This window comes from Electrona antarctica, assembly GCF_951216825.1.
Source record: "Electrona antarctica genome assembly, chromosome: 9".
In the NCBI taxonomy this organism is placed as follows: domain Eukaryota; kingdom Metazoa; phylum Chordata; class Actinopteri; order Myctophiformes; family Myctophidae; genus Electrona; species Electrona antarctica.
Window position 1 is genome coordinate 27,968,777 of NC_136790.1, and position 18,774 is coordinate 27,987,550.

The 18,774-nt window shown below is 43.8% G+C and overlaps 1 protein-coding gene across 4 annotated transcripts in view; it reads left to right on the forward strand.

Moving 5' to 3' along the window:
- Nucleotides 1–17,160, forward strand: part of frmd4ba (FERM domain containing 4Ba) — a 52,363-nt gene extending 35,203 nt beyond the window's left edge. For 2 of the 4 annotated variants that reach the window (XM_079510958.1, XM_079510961.1), the window contains 14 exons: nt 768–854; nt 6,931–7,007; nt 7,616–7,754; nt 8,357–8,498; nt 8,622–8,755; nt 9,344–9,460; nt 9,890–10,118; nt 10,393–10,449; nt 10,553–10,688; nt 11,371–11,535; nt 11,791–12,557; nt 12,915–13,038; nt 14,954–15,165; nt 15,906–16,042. In XM_079510958.1, coding sequence (XP_079367084.1) covers nt 768–854; nt 6,931–7,007; nt 7,616–7,754; nt 8,357–8,498; nt 8,622–8,755; nt 9,344–9,460; nt 9,890–10,118; nt 10,393–10,449; nt 10,553–10,688; nt 11,371–11,535; nt 11,791–12,557; nt 12,915–13,038; nt 14,954–15,119 — 2,340 coding nt within the window. In that variant the 3' untranslated portion in view covers nt 15,120–15,165; nt 15,906–16,042. Of the gene's footprint in view, nt 1–767; nt 855–6,930; nt 7,008–7,615; nt 7,755–8,356; nt 8,499–8,621; nt 8,756–9,343; nt 9,461–9,889; nt 10,119–10,392; nt 10,450–10,552; nt 10,689–11,370; nt 11,536–11,790; nt 12,558–12,914; nt 13,039–14,953; nt 15,166–15,905 lie in introns of all 4 variants that reach the window. The other 2 variants (XM_079510960.1, XM_079510959.1) reach the window with 2 other exon arrangements.
- The last annotated feature ends 1,614 nt before the right edge of the window (nt 17,161–18,774 follow it).

Below are 18,774 nucleotides of genomic sequence, written 5' to 3' on the forward strand. Positions count from 1 at the left end.
ACATTAAAGCCATAAAAATGCTTTCGCTATTTTATTTCACCTATTAATTATAGCAGTTTGTAACTGTGCACGCACATGTTTGGTAAGTGTACTGTACGCACAGGCACGCCACATGCATGCACATTTTGTTCAGTGTGTGTGTATATTGTTAGATTGGTGAGTCATGAAGGACGAGGGTCGCCAGCCAAAAACTTTCAGAACCACTAAGTTAACAGACCATCTTCTCCATTATCTTCCGTCAATACTTCCGTCTTCTCCTCTTGTCTACATTGATCTATGGAATAATTTCACTCATTAGAAGCAAACCTTTTCCTCCATACAACAGGGATTGTTATTTACGTACAGTACCAGTATTATATATATATATACATAGTTTACATATGTGTTTGGTTAGATTTACACAAATTAAAATTAAAACAAGGTGCAGTCTCACAGACACAAAGTGAGGAAAAAATACAAATGGCTTTCATTTTCAAAATATGCTTAGTTTGCAGAAACTGAAGCTATTTCCTTGCTCCTCTGAGCCACATCAACTGACTTTTTCTACCTAAGCTCATTAAATCAGGGTTTCTGAGGAGATCAAACAGTGGTGTTAAAACGACTCTGTCTGCAGAGTTTTTAAGGCTCCTTTTAAATGCATTTGATCCCTCCTTGCATCGCTATTGCTCACAGCCTAATGGGCTAATTGCGCTGGTCGTTTCTTTTTAAACTCCTACCAATAATCCTTCCTCTAATGAGCGGTGTTCTGTGTGTCCGTTTTCTCACAGGATAAACAGGGCATACCGTGGTGGCTGGGAGTTGGCTACAAAGGCATCGGCCAGTACGATTTACAGGACAAGCTGAAACCAAGAAAGGTAGGTTGGTTATCAACACTAGGCTGGAACAGCGTGGGGTGGGATTCTGTGACTCTGTCTGTGAGCAGCTTATCTTGGCACCACTGGGGACCAGTCCATTCTACCCCAAACTGCCTCATTTTTCATAGATGTTGCATTTTATTCAAAACACTTTTTTTTACCACTACTCTTATCCGATTTTGTCCAAAACTCACACAAATGTAATCATGACTCCAAATCGTGTAGATGGGCTATTTTTGGCGAAGAGATTTGGTATATAGTGGGGTAAAAAATGGCACCAAGTATAGATTCCTGGAGGGAAAAAACAGATAAAGGTCTGTATGTGCATCCATCAGTGTTTCTACATGAATAATGGTGATTTGTATTGATTTAACCCTCTGTCTATCTGCTATTGTTGCATCCCCTCCCATCATCACCCGGTTCCTCCCACTTGTTGATCCCACCAAATTGCAAATAATTGAAGCAAAAAAAACTTCCCGTCGAGAGTTATGAGAAATGAAAAAAGGGGAGATAACTGTAGGGAGTGGAGGAGGGAAATATTGTTTTGACTGGGGTGGAATGAAGGTTACAGTGATAAGAGCATGTACAATAAAATCAGACTGTGGGATAACAATATTTGGATGAATAGCCTTGAGGATTATAAAACACCTGACAAAACAGCTTTGGAATAATAACAAAAAACAAAAAACTTGCCTGAGTCTACCCTCCCCTTTTATTTGTGAGATATAATTTAGTTAACTTTTCGTAGCAACCCAAACACATGTTTCCCCCCCAGACCCTTTCATTACTGCCCTCGTACCTGTTCTGTGTGGCAGCAGCCTGTTGACATAGTCGGGTATGCTGTTAACATTGAATACCAAGGCATTAATGGGCATGGCCCACTTATTAAACCCACCACAGCGCCTCTCTCTGAAACCCTCCCAGTGGAAGGTATAATTATGGCACTCTGTGGGAAGCAGCAGTGTGCTGGGGCTGGCACTCTGCCAGCATGGGCTGGTTGGGTGGGGTCGGAGTTGGTGTTGGGAAGTAGGGGTTAAAGAGTGTGTGGTGGGGGGTGGGGGGGTTTACTTTAGAAAACTGAACTAAACTGTCAAAGTACACAACTTATGTCCTTGTTTCTGTAATGTGATCTGGCAAATATCGATAGGTCTTCCCTTCCTAGCTGTCAGGCATTGTATTCAGTCCCCCCCCCGCCCCAATTCAGCCCGTTCTCATGCAGTGCTGGTGTGTGTGTGTGTGTGTGTGTGTGTGTGTGTGTGTGTGTGTGTGTGTGTGTGTGTGTGTGTGTGTGTGTGTGTGTGTGTGTGTGTGTGTGTGTGTGTGTGTGTGTGCACGTGTGCGATCAACCAATAAAACACATTTACCTTGGTAGGGGGCTTTAGGGGTGGGGGTGGAATTGGACAGCAGCAGTTGTAGAGGGATGCATCTGGAGGTGTGGATAGATAGGTTTCACCCTGGAGTTTTGGTGACATTCAGAAACCAGGTAAGCAAGTAACCAGGGGTTGACATTAAGTAAAATGTGTCAGTGGAACATTACTTTTAATTCGGCAAAATATATGAGGGTCAAACATTGACCCTTGTATTGAACGATGCAATGTATTGCAATGATTATTTAAATGTTTTAATTCTAAATTTGGAGCAGAGGTTCTTCCTTGGCCCCCCAACAAAGTTTCACGCTGATCAGTCCATAGCTGCTCACAGTTTGTACAAACACAGACATGCACACGGACACAGACATGCACACGGACACAGACATGCACACGGACAGACGGAGGCAAGCAAAAACATAGTCCAGCCTGGCGGAGACAATTATACGTTACTTTTTTTTAAAGCAATATTTTAACTTTGCAGGTCAGTGTTCCATTTAAAATGTGGAGCCCTGCACTACGATAGTTTAACCTCTCATTATCTTCACTGTATAATGTCAGTGTTTTCACCACTTAATGAATGGGCTGAAGCTCAAATGATCCCCCCTCCCCTGTTGTGTTTTAAGAGAAGTTGGCACTTCTCGAAATCTGAATACTCTCATTTTGTTTATGTATACTAGATACAGCATCAGTAGGCAAAAATAGCATATTCTGCACAGTAAAATCCTAATGATTTATCTCTGCGATTGTAACAAATGACCCAAATTCAAATGGACCATTTCAGGTTCATTTTTACACTGTCAGAGATCAAATAACACTGCAGATTTTACTGTGTGGAAGTAGGCCTGGGACAAGAGGGGAGAGATGAGCTGTCAAAGGAGCACTGAATGTGATCATCCAATCAAACACACCAGAGGAACGTGGTACCAGAAGGAACCAGACACAGAAAGATACAGACGTTGAGATACATTTATTCTCTTTTGAGCAATTGCATGACACCTTGGTTCGTTACTGGCGTGTCGTGTCTGGCTACCTTGCACCCTCTCCCAGCGTGTAATAGGACACTCTCTACCCACCACATGCTGTTGCACATATGATGACCCAGCAGACTCAAAATAAATCTTATGGATGACATACTTAAAGCTTAGAGGTAATAGGAATTTCCCCACAACTGGTCTTCTTGCCAACTAACTAAAAAAAGGAAAAGAAGAAAAAAAAGTTTTCTCTGTCTATCATATTTGATGTACAGTGTGTGTTGAAACAAAACATACCCAGGCATGTGACTTGTTATTGTCTTCTAATGCTACGGCAATGTTTGGAGCTTAGTGTGGAAATGTACAGAGCTGCCAGCTACTTCAAGTTGTCTGTGTGACGTGGTATGAGCAGGGTGGGGTGGCATATCCTGTACAGGCGTGTGAGTCAGGACCTTTGACGCATATTTATCTACGGATGGTTTTGTAGCCTCTCAGCCCGCGGGGGTCCTTTAGGCTGTGGGATGGGTCCAGATCTTGAACATTTGGAGCCCATCTGAAACCACAGGCATTTTTGGCACACTTCCACCTGCCTCTAATGAGGAGTTGCAACAAAACTGAGGGATATGAATGCACTGAAGATAGGGAAATTCTGTATAATTAGCCAAACATCATGTGGCCATTTCAGCTACTGTTTTTTCTTTCTTTCAGGGCTAGTTGAATGTGTTTTTCTGTTCGTTTTGTTTTTACCGGGATGTTTTAATGACGGATGGAGACGATTACCTTTTGTGTAGCTTGTGTGCAGGGCTGCATGGTTCATTGTTTTTGTTTTCCCATGTATACTTACAGGAAGTAAATGTGACTAAGATGTCTGAGGTGTGTCACGTATTTGACATATTTTGGCCGTAGTTCATTGTGGTTATAGACATAGTTGCCTGCTCTCCAAAGGTTTCATGCGTATTGACACACAAGTGTAGAGTTTCACCTCTGGTCTAATGACCCATTTGAGTGTAATTTGCACGTTATCTGTCATTAGAACATAAATGACGCTAACTAATAGCGTCCTCGGGGTGTGAATTGGCATGGGGTGTTACCCCCACAATGGGATGGGTTTGTGGGATGTGGGGAGCTGGTTCCCTTTTGTTTACTAATTACCATGCTCTTCGTTTCACTGGGCTGGCAGACTGGCTATGATTGATTAGGATCCCAGTGTTGGCCGGATCAACATGAAGCTCTTGTTTGGGAGCTATAGTTTCTTAGGGAAAAATAAAGCCTAGGGAAGCCAAGATAGATGACTTTTACTGTTTGATCTCCACTGGAATATTAAAGGTTATTGGATTCACAACACACCCAGTTCTTACTGTGCCATGCAAAGTAATATATTATTGACCGGTGTGAGCTTGTAGATCTGCTAATGTTGGCAATTGTTAATTTGTGTGCCTAGTTTCACAGTCTTAAGGTCCCTCCACACTGGACGTGTTTTCGGATTTTTAGAGTGCGTTTTTCCGTAGTTTTTCCGAAAAACGCGTCCAGTGTGCAACCACATTTAGTCTATTATGACAAACCCGGAATAGGTGTGCTAGGATTAATGTAGTTTGTGTTTTAAATAAAGAGTCCTAAAAGTTAATGGCTTAAATTCCGACAAAACTACTAAAACGTGTCCTGTTTTAAATATTACCACTCATACATTTATAATCATTAGTTCACTGTATATTAAGAACAGTCTTTCGAAGGGCAGTGAGAGATTCTTCCTCGGACGAATGAAAGTACTGTTGAGTCTTCACATGGAGGTGAAGAGGGCCCTGCTGAGGCCTGAGGCCCTGCTATTAATGATTAGACCAAAGTCGTATATTACTAACATGTTTGCCTTGGGGCTGCGGTGGGAGTGTAGCATTGACTGGACTCAATAAACAACAGGGATTTGTGTGGTATTTACAATATGAAAAGCGGAGGCGTGTTCCCAAGAAGGAACTGGGAGATTCACAGAAAAAGTTGTTCCCCCTCTGATCCGAGCCTGAAGGGGAGCAGAGAAAATATAGGTGAGGTGAACTGGCCATAAGAACAGGAAGGAAGACCAGGACCTACGTACTAGGTGTGTGTGTATTGTGCTTTCTGCTTTGGCAATGTAAACGTATGTTTTCTCATGCCAATAAAGCCCTTTGAAGTGTGTGTGTGTGTGTGTGTGTGTGTGTGACACTATAGTCTGTGTGTAACCTGTTCATCTGGTTTGACTGAAAAGGAAGCAAGTAGGATAGAGGGCAAAAGAATGAGAGCGAGCCTGGTTGTGTGCATGTGTGATAATCAATCTGTGTGTGAGAGACGGAGACCGTGAGTGGGAGAGGTGAGTGTGCTAAAGAGAATTCATGTGATTGTGACCACAGGGTGGACCTCGTTCTGTGCGGAACAGCGCAAAGCATAGTAAGCTGCCTGCCAGCGCGGTGTGAGGTGTATGTGATGTCACAGGGAGGAGGAGGGGCATTAAAAGGGGGCGGGGCCAGCTCAGCTGAAACTCTTGCGACACCTACATGGCTTTCCTGAGATCAGACAAGAGAGAGTATTGTTCGAGGAAGCTCTAGCCCTGTGGGAAACTCAAACTAGAGGAGTCAATACAAAACCTAGAGAATTCACTAGGGACAGAAACAAAACTCCCCCCTGGTAAGCCCCACCATTTTGTACACTTATTATACCTGACAATGATACTGGAGATTGTTTTATAAATGTATTTATTATTATTATTATTATTATTATTATTTAAAAAATCTGCATTTGTTCCCTTCTTGCCTGGTGTTGCCTGGTGTATGTAGTCAGGACAGTGTTGTGTGGTTTGTGTCCACTCACTCCACAGTTTCAGATATAGAGGGTATGTTCTACAAATGTGTTCGCCATGTACTGTGGAAACAAGGTGTGTGCCAACTGCAAACTAGTTTGATAACATGATAAAATGATACATGTAACTGTGCATTTCTTAGTGAAATAGTAGGTTTACCCTGAACAATATAAGAGAACCCATTGGAAGTTATATTTACAAGCAAACTGCTCTGAACAGCCAGCACTGGTTCCCTGGAGCAGATGTTTCACCCTGACTTAGAAAACTCCTTGTCCTGTTTTCAGCGCTCTTGCTCCAGGGCACAGTGAAATGAGAAGCTTGCCAGACTTTACTCTTTGCTGTTGCAACCGCATCATAATTGATCCTCTGTTAGACCGATCTTACACCTGACTGTCCAGCCGACTGCACATGATAGCAGGGCCCACAGCTAGTTTGGTTATTGTTATGTCCCTGTCCATGTGTGTTGTACTGTTCAAATGTTGCAAGTGCAACTTGTAAGTTGAACTTTGTTTAGAAATCTGTGCAGAAAGACAGAGGCAGACTGCTGTGTTGGACTGCTCTGTTACAGATGTTGGTTTGAGATTCATCTGTTGTCCTAGATTCTTTGAAGCACTACATTTTTGCACTTGTTGACTAGAGTTCTTCATCTTTACTCTGAATTGCACTTGTAAGGCGCTCTGCTAAATGCCTAAATTGTTATATGGAGAAACGTGCACGGCTGCATGCCGTGCGGGAAACCACCTCTGTAAAACTGGATATATTAATGTTTGTTTTGCATCTGTGTCTGTCTATGAAACCCCATTTCAATAGAGGCCCATATTCAAATTGAGTGTGGTTTCTTGCATGGTTTCTTTTGTACTCAATGATGTGTCCTCACTGTCCTCTTCCCCAATGTGTTCCTCTCTCTACAGTTGTTTCACTGGAAGCAGTTGGAGAATTTGTATTTCCGAGAGAAGAAATTCGCAGTGGAAGTGAATGACCCACAAAGGTCAGAACGCAAACCACCTAATTTAACTAACTACTCCCCTAATAGGCTGGCCCCTTCTATTTTAGCCACTGCTTTCTAGCTATAGCCTAGATGTCCTTATCATACACCTTGGCCTGCTTGAAAGGTGTCTGCAGCCTGCTGCCCATGAAGAGTACCATGTTAATGGCCGTAACTTGTCTTCCTGCTGTTAAGAGCACCACTGCAGCATTCCAAGGGCTTCTTTACACCGTTCACACAGGTTTTATATGGGGCTACGAGCCACCTAAGCTGTAATTACGGTCCACTGATCCAAACTAAAGACGCCTTTTACGCTGCTTCCCCCTTCCTCATCAATGTATTGTGTTACAGAATCAGCCACTTGTATAATTGGGTTGATGGTTTAATTATAGAGTGGTTTTCTAATACCTGGTTCATGGCTTTTAAAGATTTCACATTGTTTTGTTTTAAATTACAGTAATTCCCAAGTTGTTTTATGAAGGTATTGACTTAGTTGTTTTTGTTGTTGCTGCCTGTTGTTGCTTCATGCTGCAGTACAAATAATACCTTGCAGAGGCACAAATGATATATTGCAGAGGCTTTATTTGCATGCTTGTTTGTATGTTTCTCAGAAGGACAGTGACCAAGCGTACTTTCGGGCAGTCGGGGCAGGTCATCCACACATGGTATGCCAGCCACTCTCTGATTAAAACCATCTGGGGGATGGCAATCAGTCAGCACCAGTTCTACCTGGACAGGAAGCAGAGCAAAGTAAGTGCTCCTCTCCTCTTCTGCTCCTCTCCGCTCCTTGCCTTTCCATGGGTCTAATAATCTCTTCTTATCAAAGCTCCCCAGACAATATCTTTCCGTTCTATCTACATTTATAGTACATTTGGCTCATCCCTGGAGATGGCTTAATGCATTACCCAACATGGCTAGACCTCTGCTCAGCTATGTCCTTGTGATTCGTTCATCAGCAAGTACCAGAAATTGGGTTCTAAATCATTTTCCAAGAAAATTGTTCACAACTTAGTGTCAGAATGCTGTGAAGGTGTTGTATTTATGGTCCATATTTGCAGAGCATCAGGGCCATTATAGGGTATGAGTGGTGTCTGTGTGATGATGAGTGAATGTGTGGGGGGCTGCCGTCCAATGAGGATATTCAGCCTGTTTCTCTCGGAGGCAGATGGTGTGTCAGTGTTCATCCAGGAATAGTGCCGGGACTGATTGATGAGACAGTGCTCCGCTTGGATTCCCAAGCATGCAAATGTAGCCGCCACTACGCACTGCACCATCATTAAGATGAAATACTGACAAATTCCTCTCCCTGTCCCTCTCCTGCTTGCCCCCACTCACCTCCTTCTTCCTTGCAGTCAAAGATTACAACAACCAGGAGTTCAGGAGACATCGCCATGGACCTCTCCGAAATTGGTGCACCGCGGATCAGTAAACTGTCCAGCATCAACAGCAAAGACCAAATCATCATGGCCAGCAACGGGAGCCTCATTTCAGCTGGTGTGTGAAGAGTTAACGATCCATCTCCTAACAGCTACTGTTCTGTTCTGCTTCACATCACGCTGATGGGAGCGATGATTTATCACTTTAATTCAATGTTAATAAGCTCCACGGCTCTTGCAGGTTCTGCCGAAACCGAGGTCAGCGAAGAGCAGAAGAAAGAGAAGATTGCTGACCTAAAGAAGAAAGAGAAGGATCTTCAAGAGAATCTGTCTCAGAAACTGGAGGAGTTGAAGAAGATTTGCTTGAGAGAAGCGGTGAGTGTTTGTGTTGGAATGGTTTCTTCACTTCACCACCACGAACGCCCGAGGGTATTTAATCAGAGCGCATAGCGATTTGCAGCAACAGAGCACATTTAGCGACGCACCAGGCGCTATCCCGGATGTAGCTGAAGTAGCTAGATGTAGCCAAAACACCCCCGAGGCGATCGACAACAACGGGAGGTATGATTAATTCTAACGCGACTAGCGACAGGACCGCGATGACCCGTCTAAAACACAATCTTTGCTTAGAATTGGACAAAATGATTTAGATCAAGAGTTATTCACGTTTTAAGATTTTCGGTCTCATCCACTAAAATTGGGGGGGGACATTTTGGATGACGTCCCAAAGGGAAATGACATCGAATGTTGCCCAACAGACGCTCCCAGCCTGTGGAGCGATGCGATCGGTTTTCATATCAATAACTCTCCGTCCTTTTATTAATCTCCGTCCTGAGCGCTGGGCGTTACTATTTGATAGGACGGAGAACTCTGTTTATGCCGCTCAGGGTGTTAATAATGAATGTGTCCTATGACTACGTGTGTCCTTTTTCTCATTCCAATTGGTCTTTGTCGCATGTCCAGGAACTAACAGGCCGGTTGCCCAAGGAATACCCCCTGGCTACAGGTGAAAAAGCCCCCCAAGTCCGACGTCGCATGGGTACAGCCTTCAAGTTGGATGATCTTTTCCCATATGATGCGGTTAGTATGACTACAGCAAATGTATCCACAATCTAACTTAATAGTATGATATTTTCTGTTAAGGTTATCAGTTCATTTACATTTGTTACCTTTTTTAGGAAAGAATGTGTCCAATGAACATGAATTTTAGGCTACATGTATATTGAAGCTTACATTTATAGGCTGATCTAAGGCAGACCTGAAACAAGTCATCCTACTGTAGATGCACAAAATCTCTGTTCGCGTGTGTGTAGTTCACAACGAGAACTGTCCCGAAAACCGTTGCATTGCATAATCCATGTCAATTATATTGGGTATACAGTATACTCAAAATGTAGTTTCTAGTTGTCCCTGAAATGGCTGTTCAAAATACTTTCATGGCCCAGCTACTGCTTCCATTGCTGGGAAATTCCCCATTAATTGATGTTTGTTCTGTACCTTTCCCTTCAGGACCCCCACCTCAGGAACTTGGAGAGCCGTTTCGCCCTGCAGCAGAAGATCGTGGAAGCAGCCATGAAGCTCGCTAGCGAGGGTGACCTGGGTAAGACGGTCAAGAAGAAGAGGAGGAGCAACTGCCTGGATGCCATGAGGAAGCTGCAGGAGATGGAGACAGAGATCAACGCCTACAGGATCAAGAAGGGAAGGAAACCTACGCAGAGAGCCTCACTGATCATAGCAGGTACACCAGGTGTCTTATCAGTACACAAACATCACAGACAGACACCAAGATAACATGGTTTATGCTGCACTGAGCTTATAAAAGGAATCAAAGCCTGATTCCCCTGTGGCACTTTGTCTGTGCCGGGTTGAAAGTCAAAAGCAGAACACCTCGGGATTTTGATTGTTATCTGGTGGAAATTGATTAAATGCATGATGTCCCTTTTAGGTTTTAAAAAGTACAAGGAAACATCAGTAGTCATCTCTGAACACCCTTCTCTCTCTCATGTTATTAGATGACATAAACCCTGCAGAGCTCAGCTCACTGTCTGACAGCCTCAACCTGGATGATGGTGAGTGAGTGCTGTTGAGAACAATGTGTTTTCAAATACACGTCTCCTCCTTTCACATTAACCTGGATATTCGGATATTAACCGCATTTTCTGCCCACCTCAGATGATGAGCTCGGCTCCCAGCGGCTTCGCTCACGATCGATCGAGTACTCCCCCAGGCCGCACCATGCAAACACGCTGGACATCCATTACCATCAAGAGAGACGAGCCTCTGCCAATGACCAGCTCTCAGACAGCAGGTAGACAGCAGCAGCTGTGGGCACTGAAGCACAACAGGACGTGTCTTCTTATTCCATAGCATGTTAAAGTCGTGTTTTTGTTTTTCTTGGGGCCCTGAGAGCAGCTAGTATGGACCTGTAGATTAGAACCAGGGAAACATTCTTGCTGGTCTCCACCTCCTCCTTCGTTCTCTCTCTTCTGCTTCCCTGCCAGCCTTTCTCTTATCAGCCCAAACGCGTCGTGGCTTTAAAAATAGACAGGAGTTGAGCATGTCACTGCCTGCTAAGGAGCAGGCAACAATCCCAAGCAGAGTGGAGGAGGAGGAGGGGAAACAGGAAAGTGGTGGAGAGTTTAAATCTGCTGGATGACTACTAAATGATATGGATGATGTGTTGCCCAGAGAGGAGAGCCAGTTATTCATACTCATTTCATTCAGACACTGTCTGTTGCCGTAATGATATTTGTTTGCTGGTCCATGAAAAGAAAGATCAATGAGCTATGAAATGACAATCATCCAGGTGAAAGTGATGAGTAAAAAGGCTATGATGTAGGAAAACTGTGGTTTATATTTGTTCTTCATGTTTTGTTTTGAGAGCGGGCAAGGACGAGCAGTGTTTATCTTGATGGAGAGCTCTTCCCTGTAAGAAGCAGAAAACGTTTTGAAAGCATTGTTCTTATCTAAAATAATTTAATCTTTTCCAGATTAAATTACGGTCAAGTCCAGGAATCACTGCACTACAATCACCGCGACGCCTTGTCGAGTCACGGCAGCCCATACAAGTCGTCCTCTAGACAGCCCCGTGACACACGCAGCATGCCCCCCACCCCCCTCCTCACCCGCAATGCCTACAGCAGCACCCAGCTCAGGTACAGATGTTCCAGATCAACCTCTCCTTGCATGCCCATTCACATATGCTTTGATAAGTGAACATCTCAGCCTCATCACAGACACCTGTGAGCCAAATATTGAGCCAGCATGCTGTTAAAAAAACCCTGTGTGTCACTGACACACAATTTACACAGCTAAACGCTGACGACTTCTCATTGTTATACGAGTTTTGTTTTTGGTAGTGTGTATCAATGTATGAAAAATTGATAATATAATAACACACTCTCCTTCAGGTCGGAGGACGGACTGCAGCATTTCCGACAGAGAAGCGGCAGCCTGGAGTCCCAGTCTCAGTTCGTGACGGAGAGTGAGCCCCCGGCTCCGCCCTTCGCCATGTCTCCAGCACGACGTAGCAACAGCACAGAGGTGCTGGACGATGGCTCCTCCTACACCAGCCAGTCCAGCGTGGAGTACAACGCCCCTGGCAATCACCACGCCTATCGGCGCAGAGCCCGCGGCCGCCACAGGAAGGACGTCTACGCCAACGCGGGCAGCATGCCCAACCTCGCCCAGCCGGACACTCATGGCTACGGCTACCAGCCACGGCCACGGCCCACCACCACGGCCTACTACGTGACAGGCTACCCTGCCTACGTGGAGCCTGAGCCAGCATACACCAACGGTGCCTACACCTACGACAACGAGATGGAGGGACACTACAGCGTCAACCCGTCCTACCACCCGACCACAGCCGCCTACCGTGGGCAGGACACGTACAGCCGCTACGGCAACGACGAGCTAGACAGCATGTCGCAGAACCCGTATGCTACGTTGCGGCCGCCCAGGAACCGTCCAGTGCCCCGCAGCAATGAGCATGTGACCAAGAACATTCAGAAGGCTTTGGTGGCGGAGCATTTGAGAGGCTGGTACACACGCAACACGGTACAGAAGCAGCCAGCGTACGACTATGAATATGACAGAGGCTCCCAGCAGAGCCTTGGCTATCAGACCATGCCTTCAGCTTACAGCCACAACAGTAGAACCATGGCCTACTCACCAGGTTAGCTCACCATTCTTTTACACCATGGAAGTTAGAGGCAATTGTTCTGTCCTGATAATGGACTCTTTTCACAGACGTGTTGTAGCAGGGTAAACACAGCTGCAGCTTTACTGGTATACCATTTAACAAGCATTGACAATATTGTTGACTACTGTTGGTGCATGCTAACTGCTCCACCTACATCAAACATATCCAGTCTGATTAGCTACAGCTGTGTTTTTAGACGCCTGTGACATACAGTATATTAGAATGGTCCATTGGAATTGTATTCACTATTAATCTTACTTTTCAAAACTGTAATTTGTTTATTTGTTAAAATTATTTTCTGATTTTTGTTTTTGCCCCCAATGTCCTCAGCTCCTTCTGCTGGCAACTGGCACAGCCACATGGGTGTTGGCATGCCAGAGTATGACATACCTGTTCATGCACCACAGTCCTACCCCTACAACAACGCACACTACGGTCACACCACCCATAACCGGTGAGAAGAAAAACAAAACACAACAACTTGGCCCTAATTCATGTCTTTATCCAATTAGCTACTCCTTGATCCTCCTTATCCCCAGAGCTAAGTGCTACTGTTTAATTACCTGAAAAGGATGGCTGCAGAAAATATAAGCTATTCCTTGTTTGTGTTATCTCCTCCACATGGCTATAATGTGATGTATACTGTATGTGTAGGCCAATGTCAACATTCTTTGCTGCAACATCTTCCTGAAGTCTTGGAATGGATGCGTCTCGGGTCAAGTCTATTCTCCAACTACTTAGCATGGCTACCTAAATTCCTGGGTAGGGATTATAGGATCTGGGCAGCAATGCTCAGTTCCTCCATAGAGCTTAAGACTGGTTCTCCTCTCATCGATCCATAACTGTCCACTGGGCCCTGCTCTTTTATAGATATGGCACCGTCGCCCAACTTTTTAAGGGCTCCTGGTGCAGCCCCAATGGCCAGAGGCGCTGTGCCATTTTCCCTGCTAGCTCCTCCTCCTCTGCTTCATCCTCCACCTCCTCCCTCCTCTCCTCTTCCCTCCCCTCCTCTTCCTCCTCCCCTGGCCGTGGAGCCAGTCGGGTGGTCTCCAGTCCTGGGCAGCCCCACGCCTCCAGAGGGCACAGGCTCACTAAGGTGTCCTGTGCTAAGGGTAGCCCACCATAGTAAGTAATCGGCAGTAGCCAGAGCCTATGAGGTCTGAGCTTTCTTTCCAGTGTGTCCGCAGTGACCTCATAGGCTGCTTGTTGGATGTTTTAGCCGTGAGCTCTGGATTTTGCTCTGTTTGCCTGTTTGTTCCTCGTGTATGATCAGACGACTGCATGGCTTGTACGACCGTTACCCATCATGGCTGCCCTGTCCTCATTCAACTGCCATGTTATCATCCAGTGGTCACATTTCTCCTAAGGCTTGATTCATACTTAGTCGCAAGACAGTGTCATATGATGAAAATAACAAATAAAAAAAAACTAATAAAAACTGTCATCACCTAGCACATAATGTCTTTGTATCTATACTTGTTGCCTAATTAAATAATATATATAATATATAATTACATTTACAGAGGAGATATTTACAGAGGAGAATACTAGTTAGTTATGTTATTTGATGTATGTTGCTTACTTATATTCCATAGATATAGATGTATGCAGTTTGGTTGTCCACAAACTCCACATACAGTATGCCATGATTGTTATTTAGACAGATGATAGGTTTGATGTCAACTTGCTATCCTAGTTATTTTGTAGAACTTAATTATGTTCTTAGAACTCACCCTGTTGTTGGGTGACTAAGAGTCACCCAACTTTGTAGTTTTTCTTTTGATTGATTGAATACTTTATTAGTCAAAAATGTAAACACTGCGGAGGTACAGTAAATCACTTGGGCTAAAAGGATATTACAAAAAGGTCCTGGGGACATTCTGATTCTATGTCATCAACAGCATAGAATAATATTAACACATTAATACATGTCATCAACAAATACAAATAGTTATATTTACAGAGGAGAAAAAGGGAAAACGGAAAAAACTAAATCAGTGGCAGTGTATGACCCCTTTATGTCAAGAGGATTTAAAATCTATCTCTACTTGTAGTTTACAGATGCTTGTTCAGGCTAGTTTTGAAAGAAGCATCGCTTAATGGATGACGTACGTCAGGGCATTCCACATTATGGTGGCAGAGTAGTAGAATGGTCACTTTAGATAAGAGCGTCTGCTAAAGGCCAAAATTGTAAATTGTCGATGCATGTCACAGCCAACACTTTTTTCAGTTGGAATTTGGAAATGTAATTTCTGATGTACGATGCGGTCGTGCGACAGAGCATAAATTAAGCCTTTACAGTGTGCATTCACCACTCAGACTTGTCTTGTGTCCTCTGCTGTCTTGCCCCTCTCCCTTGCCCTCCTTAGAAGTGCCCCTCCCATGTGCAGCCATTCACCCATGACCCATGACCCTCTCATGCACAGATGTCCCCCCGAGTATGAGTGGCGGCGCGGTGGTGATAGGATGGGGGGGCCTGTGGGGCCCCTAGCGATGTGTGCTGCTGTTGCCTATGCTACTGACCAGGATAATTAACCCCCTCCTCCCCCCATAATCAAAGGCACAGCATAAAAGAAAAAGGGTGAGAGACAAAACCACTGAACTCCCCCACGTGGATGTGATGGTGATGGTGATTCTTTTGTATGTGGCAGGGACTTCAAACAAACAAAACAAACAAAACTACACAAATATTCATTTCTCCTGGTGTCCACTGGTGGTGGGAGGACATTTCTGTGTCAGGGAGAAAATGTGACCCCTGAAGGTTTTGATGTTTGAATTAATTGCTGTGTGATTTGTGTGTGTCTGTGTGCATTTGCTCTGATTTGAGGGTTTAAGAATATGTTTGATCCTGGGTTTGATCTGTTGTCTGAAAGATTAACCGCTCCTCAGTATTTTTTCATTCTGACTGTGACTAACAAAACCCAGCCTAAAATACCTGAAGCAGCAAAGTCAATATTTTTTTTTCCTTTTTTGTGAGAAATACATTAAGGTTAAAATAATACTGTTTTTTTCAACCCAGGATTAAATAATTCTAAAGGTCTTTGCACATCAAGTCTGAATTTTCCATGTGTTTTTCCACATCTGTTGTCCAAGGACATTGAGCAACCAAACCTCCTTACAAGCATATTGACTGAAACAGAGAAATTTGTCACGTCTCAACTATTGATTGAACTATTGATTTTATGACGTGCAAAACATTCGGACAAATTATTTTTACTTGGTTTGTAAAGACCTTAAGGACTCCCATTCAATTATATTCCTTTGCTTGCATTGAATCATCAGCTCACGTTCACTGGTCTAACATGTACGTGTTTATTACAGATCCTACATTGACGTGAACCAAATGGACTCGCACTTAAGCAGCCAAACCAACAGCGACTTTGACCCAGAGGAACAGATTTGTTGGCATGAGAGCGCTAAGCCAGGAACAATAGTTTAGTTGTCGATCAGCCATCCATGTGGTTTTTACACTTTTAACATTTAACATGTGGACAACGTGCCTTAGACTGCACTTACCTGTTTTTCTGGAAAAGGATCCAAAGAATCAAGGAAGAACTGTACAACTGAGGACTTCAGCCCATAAAGGGAAACCAAGTTTTTATATTTTAGTTCTCTTACTGTACATGCAGATGCCAAACTGGGATCATTGGGTGCACTCTGAATTAACACCCACCACCACCCCACAGGGCATTGGCGTGTTCTAGATTGCGCCATTGCGAGTTTGTGTGGTGATGGCATTTGTGTTGCGTGCACTGTGCTTGCACCTGAGAGAAGCTGCCGTGCTCTGTGTGCAACTGCCAAAGGGAACAGGGACCACGTACGCCTGAATTTATCCCTGCCATCTTCTATTTGGTGCTCCTCAACACACACTGGCTTCACAAGACCAAGGACTAGGACCGTACCTAAAGTCAGGATACTGAGCCACGATAAACAAAGTATGACTCATCCTCAACCTGCTTATACTCGTGTGTGTGAACACTGTAACAATGAAGGACCTGTTGAGAACAGATGGGACGCTATTTAAAAAAAGAAAATGAAGGACTGAACTCCTTTGAGTGGAAAGATGGCTACCTGCTGAGACATCCTGCAGTTACCGGAATCCAAAACGGTCATAGTATTGTTTGGAACTACTGCACTGCTTTTTCTATTCTTATGTGTTTGTCATTAAAGTAATTTGCAACATATTCAACCTTAACACACTGTCACATTAATTCAAATGCAGCTCACTGCCAATTGCCAAACACTACTTTCTAACACACCACTTAAGTATATAACCCAACAGTTTTATTTTAATACTCAAAAGCCTCATCTCATTGGTCATTACAGTAAATTACAAGCATCCCATGCTGGTATCCATGGACCGGTGCTCTCAATTTCTCCCAAGAGAATGAAGCTATTTGTACATGTTGATATTGTAAATAGATTGGTCTTTTTGGAGCCTTTTTAATGTATGTTTTTAAAAAAGAAGCATGTAATATATAGCAAACAATCAATTTTTGTTAAGCTGGTTCTTAGTAATTTGTATAATTGCATTTGTTTGAATTAAAAAAGATCTAAACATTTTGAGCCAGTTTGATTTGCATTTCATGTGTATTTTATTATTGCAAATTCACAGAAATGAAATATTTGAGAGGGAAATACAGAATGAGGAAGAGGCTGATTAGTCTGAAGGGAAGAATCTCATCCCAGCATGAGCTTTAAACCAAACCCATTTAACTACTGTATGTAACTAGGTCATTAATTGAATGCCCCATCAGCCAATTCAATTAGTAAAATAGCTAGGAAAGTACAATGTTTTTCTCCACTTAAAGGTTTTCAAGAATGGTGTGGTTAATTAACCTGAAGTCCCCTTTACATTTAATGGCTGGAAGCTGGGGGGGAAAAACAACTTATGTTCTTTGGACAGTCTTGCCCTATAATCTACACTTGTGCATTGTTTGTAAGTAGTTGATGTTGGTTGTATTTAACAGAGAAGGATTAAAGTCTGCTGGGGGGTTTCAACATTGGGCCTTATCTTAATGTACACACTTTAATATTTGGCTTGGGAATGGCAATTAGTCTTTCATGCAGATCAGATGATTTGTAATTATGAAGTAAAGTAAAGCTATTTTATTTAGTCTACTCTTCTAACTCTGCAATGCTGTTTTAGGAACACCTTCTGCAGCCAAAACAAATAAGTGTTCTGTGGCATTTTGCTGCCCTTTCCCACCAGTGTTGTCAGGCTGGTTCTCTGTCTACTTAAGCCATAAACCTACCAAACCAGTCCTTAAAACCTGACACACCCACTCTGACCAAATAACCTCTTTCTGCCCTCCCCCCGTGAATGACAAGCTAGCATTTATGGCACTCAATCCTCTCAATAGGTGTCCATGTAAGCAAGCCTGTTGTACACATCTATTGGGCTTGCACTCCTCCATAGATGACCCTGGGACCTTTGACCCCACTCCCACCACTTCTCTTCCTTCCCCAGATGACACACATTTTTCAGCAGCCATGAGGGTTTCCTACATTGTGTCCTGCAGCAGTAAACTGTAAACGGCAGGCTGCCCTACATTTGAACAGTTAATAAGGGTGTTATGGCTCATTTATAACTTGTCGTATTGCAGTGTCACTCACCGACAAGACTTTGATGCGTCACCCTTCTCAGTCGGTCCATATCTAATCTTGGGGACTGCTGAATCGATTGTCATACATTTTTGCACGCAGACTCTCAGGAGAAGAACCTCCACCCCACATTTTACGATTTTCTTTCACAGCTTCCTTGTATCCTGACGGCTGCACACCATGACTGACACATACCTGGAGAGGCAACACCAGCCTGGCCTAGTTTCTTTATTTATTGGCCGTACACAGCTGTACAAATTAAATATGAATTGGGCTTCATGTTTCTTCAAATTGCAATCCGTAACTTTCATGTCCTACCCTGGATTGAAACCTGGGTCCCTTCCCTTGCACGTGCCAAATCTTTTACTTATTTCCAATACCTCTGGTCCTCCTTGATATAAATGTTAGTAGAAGGGCAGGGAGACCACCTCCAACCACTGCAGTTTTTAATATTACCATATACTCTAACATACAGATTGGTTGTAGTTATGGATTGCAGCTCTCTAACTTGAATGAACCCCAGGGAGGTCTTGCTGTTGGAGAGTCTGCAGCTCATTGAGGTTAGACTGGGTGTAAGGAGAGTAAG